The 9,963-nt window shown below is 53.4% G+C and overlaps 1 protein-coding gene across 1 annotated transcript; it reads right to left on the bottom strand.

Moving 5' to 3' along the window:
- Positions 1-4,079: 4,079 nt before the first annotated feature.
- On the bottom strand, positions 4,080-9,106 carry LOC104467091 (the record flags this gene model as incomplete). The annotated part of the gene is made up of 6 exons (XM_010080721.1): positions 4,080-4,178; positions 7,523-7,639; positions 7,973-8,115; positions 8,291-8,513; positions 8,662-8,688; positions 9,020-9,106. Coding segments are annotated over 6 exons (696 nt in total), but the record flags the coding sequence as incomplete, so codon positions are not given.
- Between the last annotated feature and the right edge of the window lie 857 nt (positions 9,107-9,963).

Genomic DNA, 9,963 nt, shown 5'->3' with positions numbered 1-9,963 from the left:
AATTCGGGCTGCAGGCAAAGGGAAGCTGTCACCAATCTCTGCATTTGCCCAAGCCACGGGCTCTGTTGGTGTCTCCTAAGCAGCTTAAATTTGGATCCCAGGCAGGGCAGCCCCGTGCTGCTGGGAGGCAGAAAAGGAGGCTGTGGGTTTCTCTGACACTAGGAACCAGGAAGATTTTTTTGTGATGTGGGGGGTGAGGCAGTGGCCCAGGGTGCCCAGAGAAGCTGTGGATGCCCCATCCCTGGAGGGGTTCAAGGCCAGGCTGGATGAGGCTTTGGGCAACCTGGGCTAGTAAGGAGGTGTCCCTGCCCATGGCAGGGGGTGGCACTGGGTGGGCTTTAAGGTCCCTTCCAAACTTTTCTATGAGTAGTGAGAACCTGATCCTTCACTCAGAGAGACTCAGGTGCAAAGATGCTGATGCTGGCGCTGTGTACTGGGGGCCAGCACACGCACCCAGGGCTGTGAAGGGACAGGCTTTGTGGGAAGTGGCATCCCCCCTCAGACCACACGAGCCTGAAGGACACATCCACATTGGCCCATGGCTGATGACACTGAGCCAAGCTGTTCCTGCTCCACCTCCGTGGCTCCCCGTGGGCCACACCACCTTGCCCAACCCTGTCCCTTCCCATAACAAACCTCACCAAGGCTTCATCCTGCGTGTGCTGGAAGCCCCCAAATATATTTCGTTGGTGCAAAGGAGAGGAAGAGATTGGGATGAGCCAGGAGCAGAGGTGCATTACAGCTTAAGCAAACACCCAAGGAAGCATCTAAAAAATTATCTGACAAAAACTACGAAAGCTTTATCAAACTTTAGGAGTAACAATAGTCCATCACACCACTGCTGTCGTTAATCCTTGGTAATTGTTTCTATAATTAAAAGCCCCATTGTGTCTTGTCTCTCCAATATGATTTATCAGCTAGGGAGTGGTGTTGCATGAATGATGCATGGCTGTTGGGAGGACATCTGCCTCAGGGCTGCTTGCATTTAAGAGAAACTAATATCTTGCAGCATCTTCAATGAAATATGAATAAATACAGTAAGTACAGTGCATGGATGAAGCTAATCGGACCCAAAAATTACTCTCCTTTCTTGTGTGAGTCACACCCCTAATGTATGTGCATATTAATACTTGCAGCACGCTCTCCTTCCCATCTTCATTTTCAGGAGCTGTCACGGGGGGTTTAGCTAGAAGGACACACTCCACAGCTGCTGTGGGAGAGGTGCAGCTCCTTTCCCAGCTCAACTGAACACAGCTATTAACATGGGGTTCTGGCCTGATGGATTTCATGACTTTTCCATCACTTTGCTCAGTGTGACATGCAATAAGTCTCCAGGCTTCAGCTTTCCATCTCCCAGCTGGACATCAGCCCGGTTGTGGCATCCAGTATAGCACCGGTTTCTCCATGCCACCCAACTGCGACCAACAGCTTGGCTCCAGTTCAAGGCACTACGACAAGGGCAGCAGAACAAATATTGGCCCAAGACCTTTGGAAACATTGACGTTCAGAGTATACACAAGCTCAAAACATCTGGCCTGGAGACTGTGCACCTCCGAGGTGCTGGCTCCGTTTCCAGCGGCACCAGTAATGGCCAGGAGCGCTCTGTCACTGGTGTGAGCGTCTGCTCCCAGTTACACACTTGGATGCTGTTCTCCTCACACCGAGGGGGCTGTGTGCCCATCTCAGGGCTAAAACACAGCTTAGTTGGTTCAAGGCATCCTTGGACTCTCGGATCCAGATAAACCGTGGTGGTCAGCCCTGAGGAAAAGCCCTCACCAGCAACTGTGACACCCCCAAAGGGCACCGCAAGGCAGCCTGGCTGGGTCCCACCATGCAACATCCCTGAGTGAAGCAGAGCCAGCCCCCAACCCTGCCTCCAAACCGCCGTGTGCAGCTGGGACCATGCCATATCCCCAGAAAAGGCACAAATTAATTCCCCAGGACCAGGTGCCTTATCCTGCAACAACGATGCCCAGAGCTTTGAGAGGAGAAGATATGGGGACAGTTCTTTGTCTCTTGCCCATCCAAATGTGCAGCTGCAACACCAGCTGTGAAACCTGGTTTTAGGGCAGCTCCAGCACTTCAACACTGCACTGTGGAGGAGAGCCAGATCCTCAACCCATGCTCTCAGCACTGCCTGGAGCTTGTACTGCATTCCCCAGGGACACATCAAAGTCTCCCTCATTCCTGTTGCTGTTGCGGGGTGAAGCTAAAGCCAGGATTATTGCTGCAAGCTGTCAGGAGCTGCAGGCAGGAGCCTCATGTGGATGACAGCACCAAGCATCTGCCTGCAGCCGCTGAGGGTTGGCATCTCCTGCGGCAGCTGAGCGAGACGGGCAGGAGCACGGACAGAGGGAACCATCGGATTACCTGTGAGGAAGGATGTTACCAATCCACGAGGGCTCCTGATGATTTTTGGGAGCTGCAGCACCAGCTGCCTGCTCCTCTTGCTGTATACTGGATTTGCTGGGGCAGAGCTGGGACCGTGCCAGGCACAGCACCACAGCCCAGCATCTCCCGGGGTTCACAAGCTCCCACTTTTCTTGTCCCCCTAGTGGGGTCCCTCCAAGAGCAGCCGTGCACAGAAGTTGTTGCTGCGCTGGAAGGGGCAGGGGATGGGTTCAGGGGGTGCTCGGTGCCTGTCTCTCACTGCTAGAGTGGTGTAATAACCAGTTCTGAGGGGACCAGGAGACTGAACGGGAAAGAGAAGCCTAGTTGGAAATGCTGCAATTCCCTGTTTTCCCAAATTAGAGGAAAACACTTTTGTTATCAAAATTATGACCCATAAAGATGATCTAGGTGGAAATGAATGTTTTGACTCCCTGGCATTTGAATGCATGTGATAGCAAAGGAACGTCTCCTGTAATTTAAAAAATTACACTTCACATTATTTCCAGTGTGCCAGGGCAAAGGCACTGCAGCTGAGCACGTCCCCCCTCCACAGCGCCCAGCCATGGGAGAAACCCTGTAGTCACCCCTAAAAGACAAACAGGAACAAATTTTCTCTCCTCCTTGTTGGAAAGGGCAAAACGGTCCTTCCAGCCCTGGATCGAGGTTGGAACAGGGCTTCTGACCCTCTCGATTCCCAGCTTTGAGCAGCTGACAGCGACGGCATTTGTTACGGAGCTGCTCTGCGGGAGGCGAACGCTGCTCTGCCCGCCAGCCCCGTTACCCGCAGCTCACCCCTCCGCCACGCACAGCCTAGCAAAGCCCTTTCTCCATCCTAATTAGGCTCCATCCAGGGCGCAGAGCCAGCAGCCCGAGGAGCAGAGGATGCTGACGCCCGCCCGTCGGCCCCTTTCCCTGCCCATGGGGCTGCTCCCGCATCGCCCCAGCACTCCCAGTGACAGACCCGAGGTAACCTGCCCCTGGCTCCTAATTAGATTTGCTCATGATAATTACTACCATTTTTGCCTCAATTAAGCCAATTGTTTGCCATGCAACTCCCTCATCACAGCTCTAGCCCAGAGCCCTTTGCAGGCTGCTTGGTCCACGTGTCCTCTGGGGACCCTGGTGGTTGGGGGTCACTTTCACTCACCCCTTTGCTCCCTCAAGGGCCATGCTTGTCTCTTCACCCCCTGCCACCTCATTAACCCCTCAGTTTCTCTCCCTTTCCCCATTCCCCCTCCTCTCACAGCACCTGGCTTGCTCCTCCGTGGCCCCTGCCAAGGAGGTGGCACTGGCCCTGGTGTCACCCACAAAGCCACCGGGACTAACTGGACCCCAGGGCTTAGAAAGGAGCAGACCTCAGTCCCAGAGCCCGCATGGTTCCCACCATCCCAACCCCTCTGCTCTGCAGGAGGGGGCCAGGAAACAGCCTGAAACAGAAGGGCAGAGGGAGGGAACCCGTTCCCCAGCACAACCCTCCCCTACAGCCTTGACACCCACTTCTGACCACAGCCAACCCCCTGCCCAGCTCCTGGCACCCAGGGAAGAGTGAAAGGAGATGACACAGGAGCCAGATGCACAGCAGAGACTCAGACAGACACATCCCACGTCCCCTCTTGGGCCTTTTCCCAGACCAGAGGATGCCAAGGAGGACTCTGAGCATCTCCATCCGACCAGAGTTCACGACCCACTCTGTCAGGCTGCTCCTCGCACGGTCCAACTCCAAACTGAGCCAGGCTGCAGCCACCCTGCGTGGCCTGGGGCACATCCCTGCGCTTCACCTCCTCACACTGCGGGGAAAAACAGGCAAAAAGCCACGAACCAGGACAGGGAAGAACAGGGACAATGGAGAGGAAGGGAAGAGATGCTCAAAGTTGCTGTCTTGCCCTTTGGCAGAAGGACAGACTCTCCCAGCACCCCCACGCTCTCAGTCCCCCCACTCCACCCAGCTGTAAAGAGGGGCAAAAAGCATCAGGTACTGTAATGTCACATGCTGGTGAGCAGGCTGGCTGCAGCCCCATCACCAAAACGCACCAAGCAGCCTTTCAGCCAGGACTGTATTTCCAGGCTGTACGAGCCTTATCCTTCTGCGGCTGGATGAAGCCTGGGCAGAAGCAGGAATTTCGTGCAGCTCATTCACAGCCCTGCAGAACCCCATACCCCCAGCAGCGGTGACAGCCACCAAGCCACCAGCAGCCACCGCTGCATCCAGGCACCTCCCAGACGATCAGTCTCCTCCAGGCTGAGCCTTCGCACACCAGCACGACCATCGGCTCCCGACAATACAAACATGCACCACCTACTTACTGGGGCTGGATTCAAGGTGATGACCTTGGGATAAAGCAGCTCTGCAGCCAGTTCTCACTCCACCAAGCCATTTATTTCCACCATGCTTGTCTGAGGAGGTCTCTTCTTCCTAAAGCAGGGCTTAAGACTCCGGGAAGGTTTGGGCATGCCCCTCATCGCAGACAGGTGTGCACAGAATTAATTTGCAGGTGAGCTCAAAGAGACAGTTTTAGTGCTGGTTGCTTCCTTCACTACATTTTGAGGCAGAATCACTCTGCAGCCTGGCACCCAGACAATGAACAAAGCCTCCTCTTTATCTCCATATCCAGTGCTATTAAAGCTCAGGAGCAAGCAGGAAAAGCCTGCATAGATTTCAGAAAAAGCCCTTACCTAGCTACATGCCACTAAAGGATGTTTTATTAATCTCTGCTTTGAAAACACTGGCTGCAGACAACAGGAGAGCTATCAAACAAACAAGGAGCAACTGAATTAATGCAGAGCCCAATATAATACCCATGAGCTGCAATATCAGCTCCTCTATCAATCTTAAGAAAAATCTTGCTATTATTCAGCAGTAATGAAACCGGTGCTATTGTGGCTGCAGACAATGCCAGGTAAGAGGCATACCTGCATTTAAAGAGACACTGCCACAGGGAAGGATGGTGAGCAACCTTAGAAATACTTGAGCTTTGTGACTCAGGACTGTTCTGCACATTGATGGTGCAGAAATAACTGGTTTAACCTGGGAGAAAAAATGGCTCTGCTCAGTCCAAGACATGTCCCACTGAAGCAGAGGTACAAGGAGCCAGTACCAGGTCTCTGGCCAGAGCTGGATGGGGAAAAACTTTAGACTGCTGTAAGGGAGGGGTTTGATGGCTTCAGCCTGTGGAGAGGCATCCTGAGCTGGCCACTCGAAGTGCAAGCATTTCTTCCTTTAAATGGTTCCTCCTGGCCTGAACAGCCCTTTGCATGCTCACTGCAGCCCAGCAGGAAGAGCTGCACAGAGCACAACATGCCCCGGAGCTGCTTTCAACAGAAGAAACAATCTTTAATTAGGAAGACATTAGCATCCCTGATCACAGCAGGGTCTGCGAGCAAGGACACCTCTGTCCTCCTTACTGCCCTGCCTTTGAACTCCCCAGGATTTTTTAACTCCCGCTCTTTCTTGCGGCCCATATGAGATGGGAGACAAGAACAAAACCTTGGGGCATCTCAACACCTGCCTCCCTTCAGAGCTGGGACAGATTTCTATCCTCCTTCAGAGGCTTTGCCCATGTCAGGGCTCAAGCACTGACATTACCAAGGCAGAAAGGGCTGTCTGCTGCTGTGCTGGCCTGGCTCATCCAGGTTAAACCTGCCCCAGAGCTCAGCTTGTTCAGCACAACAGCCCTGCTGCAGGATGCCTCTTATTTCTAACAGTTGGAGCATTGTTAGCCCAAGCTGATACACACACACAGCTCAAGGCAGCTGTGCCATCAGACATGGCCTCCAGGCAAGCCTGGAGCGAGGGAGCCAAACCCCTGGAGCTGTTCCCATCTTTACACTCACATTTGGAGGAGTTACTCCTCTGTGAAGCCTTAGATACGATGACTTGTCCCAGGCAACAGATGAAGCGTTGGCCAATCTCAAATTGCTCCAGAGCTCTGGGTTGCATTCTATTCATGTACATTCTGATCCCAACCTGCCGTTCCAGACCCTGAATCATCCTTTACTCAACTCTTGCACTGAGCCAGGGTCCTCTGTAGGATCTGTGCAGAGGGAGAAGGCTCCAGGCAGAAACTCTTGGGTACAAAGCAGCCAGATACCAGGCTGAAGACCTACAAGTGCTCACTGAGCAACATGCACTCCAGGTGAGCTTGATCAGTTCATCCCAAGGGCAGACACTCAGTACCTCCTGTACTTCTGGAGGATGTCATGCATGGGGAGGGATGTTCTTCTGAGGCACCCATCCTGCCCCTCTGCAGCCAGCCCTGGGGTGTCTGGGGATCAGTCGGTGTGGCCATGCCCACGTACAATCCTATGGGAACTCAGCCTGAGCCTGCAGCATCAGTCCCTGCACCCCTCTCCTTCCCACCACACATTTCAGTGTTCCCAAAGTCAGCACACTCCCAGGAGCCATTAAGACCCTCTCCCTGGGAAGGATGGGAGGGTCCCATGGGCAGCCCCATACCCTGGGCTCCCAGCAGCAGTATGTCCATGCCATCTGGTGCACAGGCAGAACCTGCCAGCTCCAGGTACTGAAAGCCAATTGCATCCCAATTCACATGAAAAAACAGGGTAATTTTATTATAAAGTGTTAAAAAATATCAACAGAGCATTTAACTGGACAGCTTACTCAAGGACACAGCCTCCCCACAGAACCAGACACTTGGCAGCCGCAGCAGAGGTCCAGGTTCACAGGTCAGGGTCCCTGCTTATCCTAGAAAACAAGAGATTTTACCCATGACATTGACCCGCCAGCGCTGGCACTGGGGGGGTGAGCTGCTGAGTACAAACCAACCCACTCCACACCTCTCCTCACCCTCAGATTCCCAGCAAGCCAGGCAGCTGAGCACCAGCTTCAAGGGAATAGGGAGGGTATCCACCAGCGCTTTGGCAACAGAGGGGTCTAGAGCAGCAAAGGGCCTCATGCAAAGCTGCTAGTGATGAAGACCCTCCCATAAATCCTCCCCATTTTAAAGTGCAAAATATCTGGGACAGTGAGTCATGAAGGGCTGATGGTGGCTCTGGTTCAGAGGTGGCAGCCCTGGGTACCAGCACAAGATGCTCAGCTGGTATTTGGCTGTCCTGTCATTTACAAATATACCCACAACTGGGTCTGCAGCCAGCACAGGGCAGATCCACTCACCTGGAGATCCGAGCACTCCTTCAGCATAATGGTTCCATCCTGCTCTTCAGGCTCCAGGTCTGCATCGGTGTCATTGTGGGACTTGTACTCCTCGCTGTCTGTTTCAGTGTCTGAGGGCTGGGGAGGAACGAGGCAATCTGAGGGACACTGCACTGGGAGCCACAGCCAAGGGTGACAGAGGTGCTGCTTTACAGGGACATCAACCAAAGGGAAACTCCAGTGTTACAGGATGAGCGGGGCACCCCACACCTTTCAGACACCAGTGATGTTTAAGGGCTCCTTGGACAGCCAGCAGCGAGCATATAATAAAGGAAAACTCTTTGCAGCTCCCTGCAGACTCCTCTGCAGCAACACCCCCAGCCTACCAGGAGCACACAGAGGGTCAAACCATCATCTCCAAATTGCTTGGCCCCTGAGGGACAACCCTGCTCAGCAGCCAGGATGTCATACCTCATAGGTGACATCTTCAGAGTCATCCTCTGGCAGGTCCCTCTCCAGCACCACCAGCCAGGACTCCTGCTCCTCCAGGGATAACTCATCCCACTTCCTCTTGTTTGCTTTGTGATGTGGGCTGATCAGAGCCTCTCGGATCTCTGCAGGGATTTACAGGAGGCACCATCACAACACATGCAGAAGGAATTTGTGCATCTGTGTGTTTCCCAGCTTTCTACCCAGCACAGGAGCTCCAGACCTAAAGTGTTTTAATGTCCTGGTGCATGTTTCTTCAATGCAAAGCCTTCAGGTGCTCCTGGAGGCCACAACTCTTACCCTTGGGCATGTTGCTCCGGCCCCAGTCCGCTGGCAGGTAGCCCAGGAGGTTCTGGATCCTCATGGGGACAACAGAGAGGAGGAGGCGCGTTAGCCTCCCCCGACGCTTCCTGGCAAGTAGCCTGGGCCTGGTGGGAGACTGTGTGGGGGAGACTTTGCTGATAATGGCATCCACAGGGACCACAAATCCAACCCAGCTGGATGCTTTCTGCAGGATCTTCAGCTGCAAACAAGAGAGAGCTACATTAGGTCACATGAGAACTTCCAGATCTTTAAAATCCTCAGTGAGACTTAAACCCTTCTCTGTCCCAGCATGGAGCTGAGCCTAGGACCAACTTCAGCCAGGTGAGACAGGACCAGTTAGACTGTACCTTGTCCCCAAGGACCTCCTCTCTTTCCTAGCCCAGAAAAGAGGAGAAACATGAATCCTGCAACAGCCATTAGCAGAAGGGGAGCAAGACAAGACCAAACCAGGCAGAGAGCAAAAGCTAGGACAGGGAGGAAAGCAGAGGGCAAGCACAAGCTGGGCACAGGGAAAAGACAAAAAAAAAAAAAAAAAAAAAAAAAAAAACTCGCAAACTAATGCGGGCGAAGGAAAAAAAAAAAAAAAAAAAAAAAAAAAAAAAAAAGAGAACATCTGGCAGAGAAACCAAAGGAATTGCCACTCTCAAGGTTTTATCACCCCATCCGCTGGCCTTAAACTCCTCCAGCAGCAGGAACATCACCTACCGGGTACTTGACAAAACTCATCTGAAAGAACCAGGACAGGAACCTGCTGGAGAAGGAAGAGGACCCATCACAGGGAACCAGCCTTCCCTAGACAGAGAGAGAAAGATCAGACACCCTCCACACCAGCTCTGACAGCATCCCCAGCAAAAACAACCCCTTTGGCACCCGGAGGGTCTCTACCTGCTCTGGGCTGGTGCATGACCTTAGTTGCTGCTCCATGAGACCAAGAGCCTAGACTGGACAGAAACCTGGCTTAGCCCAGTCTGCAGCCCTCAGGCTACTTGTAGCTACTGTCCCAGCTGCTCCTCATTGTGCTAACGAGCTGCCAGCCTCCCTGACCGCTGGGGCAGCCCCATGCCCTCCCCTGGGGTTGCCCTGGTAGCAGCACTGGTCCTGGTACCTTGCTTAAGGGCCCATGGCTCCCAATTAGGTTGGGTTTCCTTGTTTTGTATTATTTTTGGTTTGTTTGTTTGTTTGTTTTCCCCCCTTCCCCTCTTAATTGGAGGTGCCTGTCTCCTACTGGGAGCTTACCAAGACTCTGCTGTGGGATATCTCCCCTCACTCTGTGCTGATGAAAACAGCTGAAGGCAGAGGGTGATGACATGTCAGCAAACCTGTTGAACCCCCAGGTGATGGGAGAAGCTGGACCTCATCTGGGGGGGGGGACCCCTCAACATCCCTCCCAGTCCATGCCCTCCCCTTGCTCCCTCACTGGGGGGAAGCTGGAGCTGGGGTTAGCTTTAAACAATAAAGATGAAAAGAAGAGAGCAAGCCTGGTTCATTTGAAACCGCAGCCTGATTTAATTAGCCAGCAGCTCTGTGCGCACATGAACACACAAACATACACACCCCCCTTCGTAAAATGGGCTGAGCAGAGACGGGACCCGTACCCAGCCCCTGCAGACCTTGCTTGTAGCCCTGCCACTGGCCACGCGTTTGGGGGA

This window comes from Pterocles gutturalis, unplaced genomic scaffold (assembly GCF_000699245.1).
Source record: "Pterocles gutturalis isolate BGI_N339 unplaced genomic scaffold, ASM69924v1 scaffold30124, whole genome shotgun sequence".
Classification (NCBI taxonomy): domain Eukaryota; kingdom Metazoa; phylum Chordata; class Aves; order Pterocliformes; family Pteroclidae; genus Pterocles; species Pterocles gutturalis.
Note: the sequence above shows the minus strand (reverse complement) of the source record. Positions and strands in the feature narration are given on the sequence as shown.